At 48.8% G+C, this 19770-nt stretch overlaps 1 protein-coding gene across 3 annotated transcripts in view; it reads right to left on the bottom strand.

The window, feature by feature from the left end:
- Positions 1–19097, bottom strand: part of POU6F1 (POU class 6 homeobox 1) — a 39430-nt gene extending 20333 nt beyond the window's left edge. Inside the window, exons 1-3 of one of the 3 annotated variants that reach the window (XM_074980243.1) lie at positions 18978–19097; positions 979–1077; positions 100–295 (exon numbers count right to left, since the gene is read on the bottom strand). In XM_074980243.1, coding sequence (XP_074836344.1) covers positions 100–295; positions 979–1032 — 250 coding nt within the window. In that variant the 5' untranslated portion in view covers positions 1033–1077; positions 18978–19097. Of the gene's footprint in view, positions 1–99; positions 296–978; positions 1078–6002; positions 6119–18881 lie in introns of those variants that run through there. The other 2 variants (XM_074980242.1, XM_074980244.1) reach the window with 2 other exon arrangements.
- Between the last annotated feature and the right edge of the window lie 673 nt (positions 19098–19770).

Below are 19770 nucleotides of genomic sequence, written 5' to 3'. Positions count from 1 at the left end.
AGGATGTTTCCTAGGTCTTGGGCATTTTCCTCCTGATTTGGCTAACCAACATGTGTCAGGTGGAACAAGTGAAATAGCACAGTGCACAGAGCCTCCTACCAGTTGTCTCTCCGCAAATGAGCTCTTGGTTTGGCTGCATGTCTTGTCTTGCTGGTTCACTTGTTTCTGCGGGACAGTTGCTTGCAACCTCTCCAGCTATTGCTTCCAAAGCTTTCCCATCATCCGCTGCTGGAAACGGGGTGTCCACTCCCACCTCCAGCACTCGGATAGTTTCATGACTCGACATCACAATGACCTGGAGGCAGATAGCAAAACATAAATAAAGTCTCAACAGGCCCAGACCCTGAAAAAAACAAACAAGGAGAGGGCATGATTCTTTGGCCTTCACATGCTCCATCTATAGCGAAAGGCAGAGCTAGACTGGATCCCTCCACCTAGCCATCCCATCCACACCAATTCATCTATCTATCCACCCATCCATCTCCATATCCACCCATCCATCATCAATCCCCATATCTATCTATCTACCTACCTTTCTTCAGACGCATCCATTACTGATCCATACCTACCTACTTATCTGTCTTTCCAACTGCCCTCTGCTCCCACCCCAGGCTCAGCTGTAATTTTTTCATTATCATTGCAATTAGCCAAAAATTTTCAGTACAGATCCTCAGGTGGTGTAACTCAGCTGTCGCTCCACCCATCCCTGGGACGTGTCTCCAGCTGACGTGAGCTGGCACAGCTCCAGTGATGTCCATAGGGCTGGATCCGCAGCTGGTGCAAATCACCACAGCTGTCTTTAAATTAATGGGCCTAATACTTAATTGGTGTAACTCAATGACCTGCCCCTACAGGCCGTGCTGATTTACACCACTGAAGATCTGGCCGTGGGCACGCTGGCAGCAGCAGAAGGACAAGACATTCCCGAGGCCGACTCAGAGTTGGCTGCCACAAGCCCATGGAAAGAAGCAAACGCACTTGCTCATTGACCGTCAGGGAAGCTTCCTGGGGCTGCATGGCTTCGGTGTCCATGATTGGTCACTGCAGGCTGGGGGGCGGGGTCAGACTCCCCACATACTGCGAACAAGAAGATCATGGTCAATAGAGCAACAGCTACTAAAGTGGTATCCCATTTGCCACTGGGTCAAATCCCGGAACAACTTGCTGGAAAAGCATCACGCCACCTGGTACTTCACGCCTTACAGCCCCACGGGGCCAATCCCAAAGCCACCCTCCCTTGGCCCTGCGTTATGGCTTCTCCACGTCGTACACTTTGTGGCGGGGCCGTTCAGATCTGCGTGGAACAGGTGTGTTAAGACACTCCTCTTCCAAACCACATCTGCTCTGCAATGGGGTTGCTTGACTGCAACTAGGGCAGGACAGTGGAGGATCAAGGACCAGGTGTCTGGATGCCTGGTTCTCCTCCTGCCTCTACCGCTGACTTCCTTGAGGGAGGGGTGGAATGTCAGTGTCTGCTTCTTTGTGCTGGGGGTGGGTGAGCTATTATTAATGTCTCCCCAAGGGCATATGTGTGTGTAAGGGGGGTGGATGGGTGTAGGACTGCGGAAGTGATGAATAGCCAATGAGAAAATAAACATGAGAGGGAGTCCATTAGAAATATCCATTCTCACCCCTCCCATGAGAAGCAATGGACCTGCGCAAGATTGTCTATTAAAGGGGAGGAGGAATTGTCCCAGGCCAGGGGATCAGAATCTACCCACAGAAACATGAACCTCTCTCTCCAGGATCTCTCCTTGGAAAAAACAGCTTGCACCAAGATCTTACGATGGCATCTCCCTCTCCTGCTGTCTGCGTGCCTAAATCCCATAAACCCCCAGAGAATTCCTGCCTTAAGGAGCAGCTCTTTACCAAGAGAGCCCACCTCTTCCCACAGCACAGGACCTTCAAGGCTCTCAGGTCTTTCAAGGAGGGTCTTTAGACCTCTTGCATCTCGGCAGTGGAAGGCGAGGGGGCGACTGAGTTGATCTGCTCTGTCCTAAGGGGATCCTTCCGTGAAGCTGGTTCAAACGTCCTGGCGGGTGGAATTTGTTTCGGAAGGATCTTAGCACACCTGTTAAAGCGGAACCTCATCCTCTTTTCACAGCCCATCTTGGCATGTTGGTCACCTACCAGCCCCTCCCTGCCTTACAGAGATGTCGTTGGCTTTATAACAGGCTTATGAATTTTTTATTAGGAATGTTTCTTGGCTGCATTTAACCAGCCGGCCTGCCTGACATTCAGAACCACCTTGTTTACGCAGCTAACCAGTTGCTGGGACAGGAGTGACAAGCAATGGAAAGCCTCCATGTGACTTCAGCTTCCAGACTCCTTGTGAACACGTCTTGTTGGCAGGGTCTTGCATACAGAGGTGGGGAAAGTAATCAAAAAGTTACTTGAGTAAAAGTGCAGCTGCTTTCACTTCTGGATACTTGAGTACAATTTCGATAGCACATGGGTGAGTGCATGGGCCTGTACTGTTATTCAAATAGTTGGGGGTGGGGGTGGGGGTGGGCCTGGAACTTGAACTCAAGGTACAGCCCCCCCCCCAAAGCAGCTGCATCTTTACTCAAGTAACTTTTGGGGTACTTTTCCACCTCTGCTTGCCTACAGGGAGAGTTTTAACAGCATAGAAATACCATTTCTGTCACTCAAGGCAGGGTTAAGCATTATCTTTTCTAGGTAAAACCTCACAGGCAGCACGCCCTCTAACTTTTCGCATCTGCGGACGGGAAACGTTATGGCGGCACCTGCAAAATTGGGGGTTTAGCTGCTCAGCTCCCTTTAAAGCTAAACCTCAACTTCAGCCTAACCATTCACACACATCTTGGCGGCACGGCCCGGATACAGTGCTGCTCTGTGGTTTTTAAGAGGTTTAGATCCTGCTGCCTGAATGAGCGAAGCCAGTAAGAGCAGCCCAGTGTATGATCTATAACATCAGATACAAGTTTTCAAACCCAGCTTTGACTTCAGAGTAGCCAAACACCCTGGGATCCCAGTGCATGCTTTAATTAACAATTTATTCCTGTGCAACAGAGAGCAGAGTTGGGGGCTGTCAGCTAGCTGCTCTTTTACACGTCTGGTGCGATTAATAGTTAATTAGTTCTCCTTCACAGCAACCGGCAGGAAAAGTTGGAGTGAGAGACACTTGCAGTGCCAGGGACGTGCCGATGGGAAGAAAAACCAGAGAACAAAAGCTGCAAAAGCTCCAGTTACTAAGAGATGAGATGAACTGAATGGACAACGCTTCTGTCAGTAGGGAAAAGTGTGTGAGTTGTATAGGGGCTGTGGGGTCTACTGAGTGGTTTGCCGGTCTCCTGGCATTGGGAAGAGCGGCTGTGTATCTCCCAGAGCAGACTGTAAATGCTTTAGGGCAGGATCTGTCCTTTGAGATGTATTGTTAGAGGCTACCATATTGGGGTCACTAGCTTGACTGGGTTTTCAAGCCGCTACTATAATGTAAGTCTTAAATAATCCTTGCCCTTCACATAAAGGCCGGGGAAGCCCCAAGGTGGGGGCAGCATAATTCTATGTGTGGCAGCTCGCTACTGGGCAATTATAAAACACGAGAACTGGAAAGAACCTCGAGAGGTCATTGAGTCCAGTCCCCTGTCCTCACAGAAGGACCAGGTACCATCTAGATAGACCATCCCCGATAGACGTCTATCTAACCTAGTCTCAAATATCTCCAGTGATGGAGATTCCACAGCCTCCCTAGGAAACTTATTCCAGTGTTTGACCACCCTGGCAGTTAGGAAGTTTAGTTTCCTAATGTCCAACCTAAACCTCCCTTGCAGCAGTTTAAGCCCATCGCTCCTTGTCCTGTCCTCAGAGGCCAAGGAGAACAATTTTTCTCCCTCCTCCTTGTAAGCCTTTATTAAGTCCTTGAAAACCGCTATCTTGTCCCCTCTCAGTCTTCTCTTTTCTAAACTAAACAAGCCCAGTTCTTTCAGTCGTCCCTCATAGCTCATGTTCTCTCGATCTTTCGTCATTCTTGTTGCTCTTCTCTGGACCTTCTCCAATTTCTCCACATCATTTTGGAAACGTGGTGCCCAGAACCAGACACAATACTTCAACTGAGGCCTAATGAGCTCCGAGTAGAGCAGAATGACTTCCAGTGTCTTGCTCACAACTTTCCTGTTAATATATCCCAGAATCATGTTTGCTTTTTTTGCAGCAGCATCACACTGTTGACTCGTATTTAGCTCATGGTCCACTATGACCCCTAAGTCCCTTTCCATCGTACTCCTTCCTAGACAGTCACTTCCCATTTTGTATGTATGAAGCTGATTGTTCCTTCCTAAGTGCAATACTCTGCATTTGTCCTCATTAAACTTCATCCTGTTCACCTCTGACCATTCCTCCAGACCATTCTGAATTCTGACCCTATCCTCCAAACAGCTGCAACCCTTCCCAGGTTGGTCCCATCTGCAAACTTAATAAACATACTCTCGATGCCAATATCTAAATCATTGTTGAAGATTTTGAACAGAACTGGTCCCAAAACAGACCCCTGCCGAACCCCACTTGTTATGCCCTTCCAGCATGATGGCGAACCATGAATAACTACTCTCAGAGAATGGCTATCCAGCCAGTTATGCGCCCACCTCACAGTAGCCCCATCTAAGTTGAATTTGCTTAGTTTATTGATAAGACCACCATGGGAGATTCTCCTCTGCCCTTTGCTGCTCATTTACAATCCCCTGCATATGGCTGGAGAGTCCGACTGAGACTGGTACAGGGGAGCAGAATCAGATCAAATTCGGTCCTGGTCAGTGTGCCCTCTGTTTCCATACAGGGCAGAATAAATTTTGTTATGTGCACCATAACAACACAAGCTGCTGGCTGTGGGTGGCTCGGGATGCTTTGCTAATCAAACGGGTAGAATCTGAATCTCTCCTGGGTGGATACCCAACCACTCTCCTTACAGGGAACACTGGTCTTGGTACAGAATAACCCAACACACTTGTCCTGCTAATCAATGGAAACTCTGCCTTTTTACACCAGGGCTCAATTTAGTTTGTCCCACGAGGTAGATAGGCAGAGATATGTCCACTGGAAAGATCACTTTTATCAGGCCTTATCTACTCAATAGATTTGAATGGGTTAGTTAAACTGGACAGTCTGATTTTGGGTTAAGACCAATGTGCCCTCTAATTTTTTCCCCACTGTGCGGAATAAATTTTGTTCTGTGCACCGAGGTGTGTGCAGATGTGCACCACCAGCAGAAACACAGGCTGCCGGCTGTGGGCGCTCTGCCAATCAGCTGGGCAGCACCCGAATCTTTCCTGGGTGGCTGCCTAAGTGCTCAGCTTACAGGGAACACTAGCTCAGCCACTGGTATAAATTCCTTATTGATTTAAGCTAAATGGAAAGAAGTCTCTTTTAAACCAAAATCACAGTCCACACAGGGGTTTGAATTACCATCACTGAACGGATTTAAATTCACACCTCTAGTTCAAAAGCTTGAACCTTCTCATATGGACAAGACCGGGCTTCCCTCTAATTTTTTCCGTACAGGGCAGAATAAATTTTGTTATGTGCACCAAAGTATGTGTGAATGAGCACCACCAGTAGAAATGTATACTGCCGGCTGTGAGTGCTGTGGGCACTCTGCTAATCAGCTGGGCCACAGCTGGGCCACTAGTCAAGCATTCAGCTTACCGGGAACACTGGATGAGACCCAAGACATGCCTTGTAATTCACCTTCTCTGCTGCTGTGCTACAGTGTAATACCGTTAGACAGGGACATCTTTTGCACACAGGCATAATTAAATCTGCAGTAAAATCTTCCAGCTTTGCAAACACAGGACATGAATAAACAACAATGAACAACACAATGCCTGCTGCATATGGAGATCAATTAGCAAGCTGTTTCTGAACAAACTCAGCAAGAATATCTCTAATCTACCTATCTAAAAATAAAAGGGTCAAGGAAAGTGGTTAGCTGAGGCATTTGCTGTTTGCATAGGAATATATTTTATTTATGGGGTTTTGTTAAATACCTTCTAATGCAGCCCGAAATGTTGTATCATGTCATCAGCCTGTGCAGCAGGGAGTGGAAGTTTCGGCTTTCACCTAAGCTGTTCCCTTTGAATATTTTCCGACTGACTTTAATAAGGAGATGGTCTACACACACCTAGATGCCTTTGAAAATCCCACTGACAACTGCTAGTAGAGGCTGAACCTGTCTAACCTGGAACTCTTTCATCCAGCAACATCCATAATCTGGCACGATTTTAGTAAAACAAATGACCATTTATCCCAGGTGTGGCCAAGTTTCCTGGGGTCCCATAATGTTTTTTTCCAGCCACCACTCTTGTCTCTCAGTGTTCTGTGCTGTTATTTAGCTGGAATTTATCCCTAACTGTCTTCTAAGAGCCCACTAAACACTGAGAGTGCTGGTAATGCTGCTATATAATATTGAACTCCCGTGGTCCAGCAAATTCTCTCATCTGGCACCGGTCAGGTCACAAAGGTGCCTGATTAGAGAAGTTTAACTTGTACTTCAGCCAAGCATCCACAGAGCTGTGGCACCATTTTTCACTGTTTACACTCAGGGTGTGACTGTGTACCAATAGTGTTAAATCAGTATCGTTCCTTGGTCTGGATCCAGTTACACAAGTGATTGTGGCATTTTGAGGGGCAGAGCCTTTTTACGTCTTTTTCATTCTTTAGCACAATGGAGCCCAGGGTCATGACTGTGGTTCCTAGGTGCCACGGCTGCGGTGGTCTGCGTTCCACGTATAAAGTTCTATATATGGTTCACAAGACGTTCTGTTTACCACTGCCCATGCGGAGGGTTGCCAGAGTCCACTGGTTTCTGTCCACGTAGGTTTTTTTCTTCCTGGTGTGATTAAAGTAACACATAAGTAGTGGGTGCATGAAGTCGGATCCATGCTGAATGCACACGAGGTGGACTGTGAGAGCGGTGTGTTCCCTCTGCATCCAATCAAAGCGCAGCTACAGGTCAGTCAGGGCATCCCACCAATTCTGAGCGTGCAAGTGCTGTTAGCAAAACTACCATGTCCTGGGCGACCGTCATGGTTACGACAACGGTGAGGTCCACTGAGCTGAAAGAGGGCCACTCATGCAGCCCATTCACAAGCCTACGTTGCATTCCTCAGCCCTCTCCTTACATCAGCCCCTCTAGTACCTGCTTGCGCTTGCTCCTCTCAGTCTCCACAGCTCCTTTCCTCATCCACTCCTCACACAACACCAAGCCAACAGAAGAGGAGCCTTTTATAACAGTCTCAGCTGGCTCTGGATTAGCCCTTGCTAGTTTACTCTAGGAACAGGGATAATCTAGGGCTAATATATTTCCCTTCTATCACTCTTCAGTAGCCCTTTGGTCCGATCCTGTCACAGTATATACCCAGAGTAGCTAGCCCATTCCCAGCTGCTGCTACACAGCTATTTTTAGGACAGTAGCTTGATCAGAGCTATAGAGCTGTGTCTGCTAGAGCTGGAAATTATACCCATGTAGACAACCCTTGAGAGGGTAAAGAAACGCAGCTGCTGATTCCTAGTGAGCCTTTCCTTCAATGAATTCCATGCTCTTTGGGAGTCTGCTATCATGATCCTGGCCCTGTGTATTTCACAGGGTAAAAAAGTGGACTAGGACTTCCTTGATGGAAAATTTTCTTATCAGAAATTACCCATTAATGGAGCCAAATCTTTTCCCAGGAAAGGGGAGGGGCGGTCTCAACAAATTTTCCCACTCACATAAAAAGTTCTGTAATTGGCAAAACCACTTTTCATTTCAAAATTGAAGGTTGTTATAATATTAAAAATACATACAAAAATGGCAAAACTGCGGCTGCGCTGGGTACCCACAGAGAGACTGCCTGATAGTGGAAAAATTCCTATAAAAACAGTGCATGTTAAAGAAAAAAAAAATCTGTACCTCACTGCCAACTTCCTCTGCAGTGAATGCTCACAAAAGGAACATCTGTTTAAGGAAAGGTAGAATTCTAAACACACACTCCAGCAGCTGCATGAGTGTCATTCTTGGCAGGAGATGCGGGGGAGCAGTCTTTAGCTGGTCTGTTAGGAAAATCACAAGAACAGAACTCAGGGAATTCTGAGTTCTAATGCTAGGTACTTATTTGCTTTTCGGCTTTGGGCAAAGCACAATCTCGGGAGGAGACTGTGGAGACAGGAGGCTCTTGCGCACTCACTCAGCTGCAAAATAAAAAAGCCTGGTGCTAAAAATGCCAGGGCTCTCTTGGTCATCCTAAGGTTATCCATCTGCTCCCCAGTCACATCCCTCAGTTGTGCGTTCTAGGAATGTCTCCAGGAAACAGCAAAGAACAAACACGATCCCATGTGCTTTTCTCAAGGAGGCACATGACACAATGGGGTGCTTAGAAAGCAGCCCAATCCTTTCCAGTTATACACACTGGAAGGTGCCTTTGCATTGCCAGTGTGGTATAAAAAGGCCTTTGTGTAAATGAGAATAAAGTTTCATGCACAGACACCTTCTTCAAAGTTTGCAGATTTAAAAAATGCATCCTCCAACAGAGCTTTGAATTTTGCTGCTCAAACCCTCGCTACAAAACTGCAGCAAAAGAGCAGACTGAGACTACTTGGGGCTTACAGGAAGTTTATCTCTGCACGCATCTATGGCAACAAAACAAGCTGAAGAGCTACTTTCAGAAGTTCAGGTACATACCGAGATGGAACAGGACATGCTAATCACACTCTATCTACCGCATTTCTCAGAATCAAGGACTTAGATCTTTTCAGGTGTTCCCTATGCTGCAGAGTTAAATCATGGGCAGAGTAGCTGAGCTCTGTCTCAGCCCTGTGCAAAGAGACCAATTAGCATGATAGACGACTACACAGACATTTCATAACGTCAAGCTTGGATTGCATGGCTTGGATTTCAGGAGGGGCTGGCTCTCACTTAGCAGACATTCTGTGAGCACTTTCGTCCATTGCATACTGCTGCTTTGTACATTTTTGCGATGACCGGGAGCCATCGTCCGCCCAGAGGGTGGTGCCAAGCACCTGCACTACGATACCAGCCATTTCACACCGGATGGTGACAAGGCAACAAAATGCACAAAATAATACTATTGCTAATAAAAAATCAGGTTAGGAAAGAGAGGGAGAAGATGATTTACGACGCTCCAGGTCTCACTGTGAATGTAACTGCCACGTTAATTACAAGTGTTGATGAGTCAGAAATGCGACCCTCTGGATTCAATTCCACCAGGAATCTCATTTGGAACAAACATGGCACAGGTGAGAAGCCCAAAGAGCCAGATCTTCAAAGGTGCTTAGGAATCTACATACATAGGTATCTAGTAGCAGAGAGGGAGCCATGCTAGTCTATATACTATCAAAACAAAAAAGCAGTCAAGTAGCACTTTAAAGACTAACAAAATAATTTATTAGGTGAGCTTTCATGGGACAGACCCACTTCTTTAGACCATAGCCAGACCAGAACAGACTCAATATTTAAGGCACAGAGAAACAAAACCAGTAATCAAGGTGGGCAAATCAGAAAGAAAATGACCTCCCCCCGCCTTCTACTCTCTGATTTGCTCACCTTGATCATTTTTTTCTCATTTGTCCACCTTGATTACTGTTTTTGGTTCTCCGTGCCTTAAGTATTGAGTCTGTTCTGGTACGGCTATGGTCTGAAGAAGTGGGTCTGTCCCACGAAAGCTCATCACCTAATAAATTATTTTGTTAGTCTTTTAAGTGCTACTTGACTGCTTTTTTGTTTTGACAGGTATCTAGTATTGTCTTCAAAAGTGCCTCTGCAGGTTAGGCACCCAACTCCCAATGAAATCCATAGGAATTAGGTGAATGACATGCAGTGAAGCTTCTGAAAATCTCAGGGAACACCTACCTGGATCTAAGATAAATAGGCTGAAGTTCAAAAAGAACAAATGCAGAGTATTCCACTTAGGCAAGAACCATCATTTTCACACATATATAAAATGGGATGTGACTGTGTAGGAAGGAGAACCGCAGGAAAGGATCTAGGGGTCAGAGTGGACCGCAAGCTGAATATGAGTCAACAATGAGACATATTTGCAAAAAACACAAACCTCACGTTGGGATGCATCAACAGAAGTGTCCTAAGCAAGACACAAGAAGTAATTCATCTGCTCTGAGCTGATTACACCTCAGCTGGAGCACTGTGTCCAGTCTGTGAGCCTGCTGTATCTCTTATTTCTGCCATCCACAGTTAGGGGCTTGAGCATGCACTCTGGCCCCATCCGGCAAGGCACTTCAGCATGTGGCTTTAAACTTCAAACAAGGGTAATTCCTCTGCTTAAAGTTAAACATGTGCTGGAGAGCTCAGATAGACCAGGACCCAAGTCCTCAGCGTCTCACCGAGAGAGAAAGAGAAGGTTTGGGAGTGAAAGTCAGGAAGACGGTGGTACAAACACACACAAAAAGTGCGAGGAAACAGAATATATAAAAAGTTTGTGAACGTCTTGCAGTAAACACCTTTTGCATTACAGATCATTGTGTGTACACTGTTCTTAAAACAGGGGGAACAAAAAGTAGGGTTTGATGTTATTTATTAAGGACCGTCTCATATTCACATGCCTTGCAGCTCTTGAATTACTGAATAGTCACAGAAAGGTCGCCATGTTAGTCTGTATCTTCACAAATGAAAAAAGCAGTCCTGTAGCACTTTAAAGACTAACGAAATAATTTCATGGTCTGCCCCACGAAAGCTCATCATCTAATAAATTATTTTGTTAGTCTTTAAAGTGCTACAGGACTGCTTTTTTGTTTTGACTTATTCAGTTTTGTATTGAATTGGGGGGAAAAAAAAGGCTCTTCTTGCTATTTTGGTTGCTGACCCCTGAGCTAGGCTGTTTCTTACCAGCTAGAAGTCTGGCTCTGTTTTTGACTTTTTGTGTATGTTTGTGTCGTATTCCCAATTTGTAAAGCCATTTGACACGCAATTCATGGAGTCAGAGGTTCTTTCACCTGGATGTGACTAAACATTTGTCTACATGACTGAGCAAACTGACCGTGGTAGTTACTGCAGAGTAGTTTATTTCACAACAGCTATTTTGGTCAATTTCTCCCTGAGGACAAGCCTTTAATCTCACCCTTTAAGTGGTCTGCAGAGATTGTTGTGTCTTCCAGACTGATTGCTTTTGAATCTCCTGAGAAATCAATAGAACGGACAAACCTGAACTCCGCAAAACCCACAAACATTTTCTTTTCCAAGGCAGCCACATAAAGATTGAAACTGCAATTTAATTAAATCAAAACTGGTGTTTAATCATAAAATGCCATTCCTGGTCACATGGCTCCAAGCACCAATGGGCCTCACATTTAATCTGCCTCTTTTGCTTTTACATGTGTATTCAAGATATTACAACCATTGAAACCTGTTTTTGTAATTAATTCCTCCCCGGGCCAGCCACTGTAATTCCTCTCCTGGCCAGCCACGGTCTCAGCCCCTCACCCCCAGCCCCAAAAGCTCTAAAACTTTGTTTGCATTTCAACCACACCTTTTCCACTAGCGAGCTCAACACATTTTACAATGAATTAGCCTTGCAGCTTTCTCAACAGCAGGCAAATATTACCACTCATGTGCTCCTGAGGGGGAAACTGAGGCAGGAGGTGTCACTCGTCTAGCACCACACTGAAACACAGGCAGAATAAGCAGCAGATCCCAGGGCACACAAACCCGAGGCTCTGTCAATCACTCACCCAGGGGTGTAGAGAAAGGGGGCAAAGGGGCCACCTGTCCCGGGGGGAGCAGTGATTTAAAAGGACTGCGGCAGCAGAAGCAGCCAGAGCCCACCTTACCCACAGCCCTGGCAAGTTTATCAGCTGCCCGGCACTCACCCATTCTTCTTACAATTCTAAACCAGGCTCTCATCCTCCCACGCAAAGCACCAACAAGACAGATTCAATTGTAGCATTACAGCCCTGCCTTGGGGGGGTCTCCATATTTTTTCTTTCTGAGCACCCCCCCACCCCAATGCTGCAAAACTCGCTGGATCCACCTATAATACAACTGGTTTTCTGCAAATAAAAACCAGGACCAGCAATAGCGGGGTAGGAAGCAGGACAACTGCCTGGGACCACACACCACAGAGGTGAAGCTAAGTTGCTCAGGCTTCTGCTTCAGCAACAGGTGGTGGGGCTCAGGGCCCCAGGGGGGCAGGAGGGGGGATTCAGGCCCCTGCAGCCAGTCTAAAACTGGTTCTCCTTGATGGACACCCTGAAACCTGCTTGTGACCCTGAGCCCTGAGCTGATAACCACTGCCTTAAACCAGGGGAGAGCAAATTTTTTACATTGAGCCCCACCTTTCGTCCCTGCAATGAGCAAACGTCACCACAACCTGTCTAACCTCATCCAAACGACGGACATTTCAGTTATGTTCATATGCCAAAAAAAGTAGGCACTGGAAAAAGTTCAGAAAAGAGCAACTAGAATGACTGGGGGCTTGGAACAGGTCCCATATGAGGAGAGGCTAAAAAGATTGGGACTTTTCAGTCTAGAAAAGAGGAGGCTGAGGTGGGACATGATAGAGGTATACAAATTCATGACAGGTGTGGAGAGGCTTAATAAGGAGAAGTTATTTACTTGTGCCCATCACACAAGAACTAGAGGACACCAAATGAAATTAATGGGTAGCAGGTTTAAAACTAATAAAGTTCTTCTTCACTCAGCGCATAGTTAACCTATGGAACTCCTTGCCAGAGGAGACCGTGAAGGCTAGGACTATAACAGAATTTAAGAAAGAGCTAGGTAAATTCATGGAGGTTAGGTCCATAAAAGGCTATAAGCCAAGGGTAGAAATGGTGTCCCTGGCCTCTGATCGTCAGAGGCTGGAGATGGATGGCAGGAGACAAATCGCTTGATCATTGTCTTCGGTCCACCCACCTCTGGGGCACCTGGCACTGGCCACTGTCAGCAGACAGGCTACTGCGCTGGATGGACCTTTGGTCTGACCCAGTATGGCCATTCTTACGTTCTTTTGGCATGTGTAAGAAAGTAAGTCTGGAGAATGTAAAAAGGTTGTTAACTGGTATATAAATGTGAATACACGTACATAAAAACAGTAACATAGTCAACATTTCTAATGAGATGGATGAGCTGGAGACCCAGCATCTGATCATCCTGCACCTCCCCCAGCAAATGTCAAGCCCTCCAAGCGCTCCCACCCCCAACACTTTGCATATCCCTACCCTAAACAGGAACCAATTAGTGTGGCTGAATTGCACATTGTTTCTTGCAAGCTGCAGCAGTATCTGGGGATAAAATGAAAAGCACCTCAATCTCCAATGCTAAAGAACTTAAAAATGGCCAATCCAACCTTTCTGGAAACGTGCACATGCTCCCAAGGAAACTTAGCAAATTTCAGAGTGAAACCGGCCATTTTTAAACCCCTGAGGATTGAGGGCTAACCAGACATGGCCTTTGATTGGAGATGCATTAACTCTTTGAAGACAGAGATTTCTGTCCCTCCCTGGGATAACTTTGGAACATGTCAGTTCCTCAAAGCTCACTGTTACGTTTTCCGCAAGAGAAATCAGCCTTTTTCCTAGAAAGCTTGTGCCAGACCATCTAACAAAGGCTTCCCTGAGCTAAATGAATGAAGACTCATTTGTGACACATAAGAACAGCCAGTCCAACGCTACCTTAAATCTATGAAGATCTATAAGGGGCTGCTGTAAAATGGGCTATCATCAGATCAGAGTGCTCGGCTGACCTAACACGACAGTTTTGGAAGCAGAACAGATGACAAATTGGTTTACTGTTAGATGTACTTTGTGACAAATATCTGTGGGCCATAGGACAGCTGCCTGCCGTGAACTGAGGCTTGGAGCTGAGTTTCAGGATGGGAAAATCACAAGAGGGAATTCATGGCTGCACAGCACATGCAGCATCTGCAAACTTTAAAGAACACCCTGCCTCTCCCCCATGCCTTGTCTGACTTGGACATATTTACTGGAAGTCACTGGCATTTGCCAGCAGTTGGTCGGCAATTATTTGGCCCTGATCTTGGAGTTGGCTGTGCCTAGGCACAGCCTGAGCTGAGCTAGCTGCACTGTCTGGGACTTGCAGGAAAGCCAGGACAACCTACCAATCCATTTACCAAAGGACTTGCCATTCCCATTTAAAAGCAAGAACTGTGAGCTTGTGTCTGCATCCAGGGCATTTTACTACAGATTGCACCTCACTGAGGTCTGGGGACCTCAGGAGTCCCGGACACAAGATTTTGCTGAACCTGGGGAGGTGAATGCACCCTGGTCCCTGGCTGCCCCTGCTGGCCTCCCACTGCGAGCTCCCCGGCCCAGCTCTGCATGGGCTGGCAGGGGATGCCAGCGTTCTGGCCCCGTGGGGCAGCTGGGGGATGCTGGCAGTCTGGCCCCAGCCCCCTACAGGGCTGCTGGGAGATTTTGCATCTGGCCCAGGCCCCGCTGCCCCCTGCGGGGCTGTTGGGATCCAGCTTTGGTGTCTTCCTGCTCTGGTCATCTGGTTCAGGAACACCCCTCATCCTGCTGGACAAGGGATGTTGCCAGGCCAGAGAATGCCATTTTTTGGAGGTGCAACCTGTACATATATTAAAAAAAGAAGCCAGCGGCATGACCCAATAACTCCTACCAATTCCTGGATTTAACTCTCAGCTATTTACCAAATCCACTTAGTACTGTTAAAATAAACTGTTGCTTCCCTCCCCTACATTGTGTTACAATCACTGTAACCCTTGAAATAAGGATGACGCTCTATTATGTAGACAACGCAGCCCACCCAGATTAGGAGAGCTGCCCTGAGCTCTGTCTGTCGTCAACCTCTTGGATGACCCAGGGCAAGTCACTTAATCACCCTGTAGCTTTGTTTTCCATCCCATCCTTTGTCTACTGTGATTGTAAGATCTTCAGGTCAAAACCCTACGGGTCTGTATGACACCCAGCAAAATAGGGCTTCTAGGTCTTGCTGTAATAGGCTCACAATAATATGTTTGCTGGAGAGCTTCTTGAATTAGGTGTGGACTTGGAAGCCATATTTATTCACTTTACATATATCTCAGAACCAGTGTTCCCTGTAAGCTGAGCGCTTGGATAGCAACCCAGGAGAGATTCCCCCGCTAATTTAGCAGTGCCCACAGCCTCCCACAGCTGGCAGCATGTGTTTCTGTGGGTGATGCACGTCACACATGTATTGGTATGCATAACAAAATTTATTCCACCCAGAGATGAAAATAATTAGCAGGAGCACTACTCCAGACTGCGCTTAAATTGTTTTCTCCTGAGAGAAAGAAAAGTATTATTATCCCCGCTTTACAGATAGGCTATCAAGAGATTAAATGAATGACCCTGCATCTGTTGCAGAGCCATGCACACAATTCAGATCGCCTGAGTCCCAGGCCCAGTACATTAACCATGAGTACAGGAAGTTCATAACATCAATTCTGGTAGGTCCTACAACTATAAAGATCCGACTAAGCCAGCCTAATCTTTAAAAATGCACATCTCAAACTTCCAACACGGTACCACAGTAATATTACAGATGACTTAAATCTCTTTCCAGCTGATGCCCGCTTAACAAGAGCAGTAAAATCACAACCCTTGCTGCAACTGTCTGTGATGGGCATGCATGGGAAAAATGCTGGGTCTTGATATTTCATGCACAAAAAAGACTTGGGCACTAGGACTGCAAAACCTGAGGCAAAGAATAAAGCCAGGTCCTTGGAGACCCGTCTGGAGGTCATTCTGCTGAGGTGGACAAATGCAACTTTGCTGGGCAGTGCTATGCCTGTGATTGCCCCCTCCTGGCAGGGAGCTGCCAGGACCTCAAGCCCAGGGCTGCTGACATTGCCCCTCCCCCCAGCATCGCCCTGCGTGCTGGCAGAGCTCTGCGTGCCATCAGAATTGCCCCATGCACCGGCAGAGCTCCATGGGCTGGCAATGCCTGGGACTGCCATCAGAGCCCCTGCACCCTCAAAGAGTTCTCTCCGTCCTGCGGCTGCTGGAGTTCCCCTGAACTCAGTGCCTCAACCAGCTTCCTGGGGCTGGAGCTGCCAGCAGGGCTCCTCACCCCAGTCAGCTCCCAGCCTTTTTGAATATCCAGCAACCTCCTGGTCCTGAGGCTGCTGGATATGTAAGAGTTTATTCTATTAGTATTTAAAGCTGTTGATAAGATCTGTCTTTGGCAGAAAGACAGTTTGTATCCTAATACCCTGTCACAAACACAGGCTGAACCTCTCTAACCCAGCACCCTTGGGCTCTGACCCATGTCTAACCAGAGAATTTGCTAGACCACAGGAGGTCAATATAGTTTAGCAGCATTTCCAACACTTCTACTGCTCACTGGGCCTTCAGAGACATTTAAGGGTAAATTACAGCTAAATAACAGCACAGAACAGTGAAAGCCAGGACTGGTGGCTGGAAACAAACTTTATGGCCCATGGGAAACTTGGCCCCACGCATGATAAATAGATATCCAGTTAACTAATATCATGCTGGATTACGGAGGCTGCCAGACAAGAGAGTTACAGATTAAAGAGATTTAACCTGTACAGTCATTAACATAAGAAATACTGGCCCTACCAACTCAGCCTCTTGAGGGGATGAAAACATGCCAGGAGCTTGCCTACTTCCCTACCCAAAGCACAGCCAATTTAGCCTTTAGAAAACTCCATCCTCTTTCCCATCCATTGCCTTTGGTAATTAGTATTAATTCGCATTGGAGTTAGAGGCTGCTGTGAAAAATCAGGGACACGCATTTTCAGCTTCGAAAAGAGGAGGCTAAGGAAAGATACAATAGAGGTCTATAAAATCATGACCAGTATGAAGAATGAGAATAAGGAGAAGTTATTCACCTATTCCCATAACATAAGAACTAGTGGGCAGCAAATGAAATTAACAGATTGCAGGTTTAAAACAAACAAAAGGAAGCATTGTTTCAGGCAGCACACAGCCAACCCATAGAACACCTCACTAGAGGAGGCTGTGAAGTCCAGGACTTGAACAGGGTTCGAAAAATAACTAAATAAATTCCTGGAGGATGGGCCCACCAATACTTATTAACCAGGATGGGTAGAAATGGTGTCCCTAGTCTCTTGTTTGTCAGAGGCTGGAAATGGGTCACAGGGGAGGGATCTCTGGACGATCTCGCATTGGCCACTGTCGGCAGACAGGACACTGGCCTAGATGGACATTTGGTCTGACCCAATGTGGCTGTTCTTAGATTCTTATTTAGTTTTGGGGGTGTCTGTTGTGCTCGCCACTGTTGTTCAGGGTGCCTGTGCGTTTGGGATGTCATCAAATTCACTATTATCCTCCTTTGCTCTGGTGTGAAACAACAACATTGATAGCCACCTTTGGCCTCATGTATCCGACGAACCAGGTCTTTGCCCACCAAAGCTTATACTACAAAACAGCTGTTAGTCTATAAGGTGCCACCGGACTTCACCTTGTTTTTGAAGATACAGACTAACATGGCTCGCTCTCTGATACTTTTACCCAGCACTCTTCATAAGTGGACCTCAAAGGGCTTTGCATAGGATGGCAGTATCACTGTGTCCATTTTATGGGTGGGGAAACTGAGGCAGATAGGTGAAGTGACTTGCCCAGGGACTCCAGCAAGGCGGTGGCAGAGCTAGGGCTAGAAGCACTTCCCTGAGATGCACTTGCCACCTCCTCCTCCCGCCAAGGGGCTCCAGCACCCAAATGCAGGGGAGCAGCCCCACGCCATCCCTGGAGGCAGACCCTGGCAGGGAGAAGGGCCGGGTGACCGCCTCCCCACCGCCACCGTCTCAGCAACGCCTCTCCGTCCCAGCCAGGCAGCTCTGTCCCCAGTCCGGCCCCTGCAGCTGCTCCCCCGGGGCCTCCGCAGCCCCCACTGCAGCCTGAGACACCCCCCTCCCAGCCCCGCTCGCCGGAATACAGCCCTGCTTCCCGCGGTGCGGGCACAGCCCGGCCCCGGCCCCGCGCCTCGGGCCGCTCCCACCGCGGTCCCTTTCCCGCAGGCCCCCTACCTCCGGCCCCGCCCATCCCCGGGGCTCCCCCCCCCCCCGAGTCTGGCTTCTCCGATCGCCGGGTCCCCCCACGCCGCGAGGCTCCCCCAGGATCTGGTTCCCATGATCCTCGCACCCCCGCCCCGGATCCCCGGGGTTCCCCCAGGGCTGGCTCCCCTGATCCCCCCGTCCCCCCAACCTCCGATCGTCGGGGCTCCCGCAGGGTCTAGCTCCTTCGACCCACGGGTTCGCCCAATCCCCGGAGTTTCCCCCAGATTGTGGCTCTTCAGACCCCCGGGTCCCCCGCCAGCTTCCCCAGACTTAGCCTCCTCCGATCCCTTGGTCCCCCCAGATCCCCGGGGCTCCCCCCGCTCCTGGCACCTCCGATCCCGGGGATCCCCCGCGCCCTGGGTCACCGGGGGTCCTCCGCGAGTCCCTGAGTCCCCCAGCCTCTGGCTCCTCCGAACCCCGCTTCCCCCCAACTCCCGACCCCCGGGGCTCCCCTTAATCCCGGCTCCCCAATCCCAGGGGCGCCCCCCCCAACCCAGACTCCCGACCTGCCCCCAAACTCTGGGTCTCTCCGAGCACCAGGACACCCCTTCACCCCGGCTCCTCAGCTCCCCCTAACCCCATCTCCCTCCTTCCCCGTCTCCCCGACCCCAGCCGGGTGGCCTTGGAGAACCGGGGCCCCCCAATCTCCGGCCTCCCCCCGGCCCCATTTCCACACGATCCCGTCTCCCCGGGCTCCCCCGGCCCCGTCTCCCCCGCTCGCAGCGGCCCCGGCCCCTGTTTTTCTCTTTATCATAAATATATAAATTATGCTAATTAAGACCATTGCATATTCACCGAACCGGGTCCCCCCCGCCCCCCCTGCCCGCCCCGCAGCGGCCCCACCGCACCCCCTCTCCCGGGCCCCGCACTCACCGCGCCGGTACCCGCTCGCCCCCCGCTCGGGCCGGGACTCCGAGCCGCCTTTTTTTTTTTTTTTTTTGGCTGGGAATAATTAAAAATTCATCTCACAGCAGCGGAGCGGAGGCTGCTGCACACAAAGGGGGGCTGGGGGGGAAGGAGGCGGTGGCCCCCCTGCCGCCAGCCCGGCCCAGTCTTTGCACCGCGACCCCCGGGGGTCTGCACCGGGCGTGGACCCCTTGAAGCCGCCCCAACTCCGGGCCCCCGCTCGGGGGGGATTTTTTTTTGTTACTTGGCTTTTTTTAGCTGCTGCGTCATGAACATAATTTATGCAAAGGCCTTTGCCGCATCCCGCAGGCTGCAACGCGGGCCGGGGCCTCAAGGGGGCGCAGGACTCCCATCCTGCATTCCCCCTCCCCCCAAAAATCTCCCTGAATAACCCCCCCCCTTTCTCCCACCCCAGCCTGAAAAGCGCCCCCTTTGTAAGAGACGCTCTGCGCTCCCCCCTTCTAGCACGTGGCAAACCTGAGCCGGAACGGAGGCCAGTATATCTGGGGGGCAGGCGGGGAGAAGGAATCTAAGGCCGGGGGGCGGGGGGACGGGCCTTGGAAACTCCTGCCACTCTACCAAGGTCACCCAGCAAGTTAGCAACAGAGCTTGAAGTAGTCCTGACTCCCGGATTCCTTCCTGCCAGTCGCCCTTAAACCAGCTCCTCCAAGCCCTAATGCAGCATGTAATAATAATAAATTAATATATTAAATACTGGCATTCACAGGCGCAGCAAGGACAGGACAAAGGAGACAGTCTGCTTCCCGCACTTTATCTGGTTCTCTCATGGGGGCTACTTAGAGCTGGAAACCCCTGCGCTGCTAAGGCCACCTCCCACCAAGGATTTGCCTGGATT

Source organism: Carettochelys insculpta, chromosome 29, assembly GCF_033958435.1.
Source record: "Carettochelys insculpta isolate YL-2023 chromosome 29, ASM3395843v1, whole genome shotgun sequence".
In the NCBI taxonomy this organism is placed as follows: Eukaryota; Metazoa; Chordata; order Testudines; family Carettochelyidae; genus Carettochelys; species Carettochelys insculpta.
This window is presented reverse-complemented; position numbering and strand designations above follow the sequence as displayed.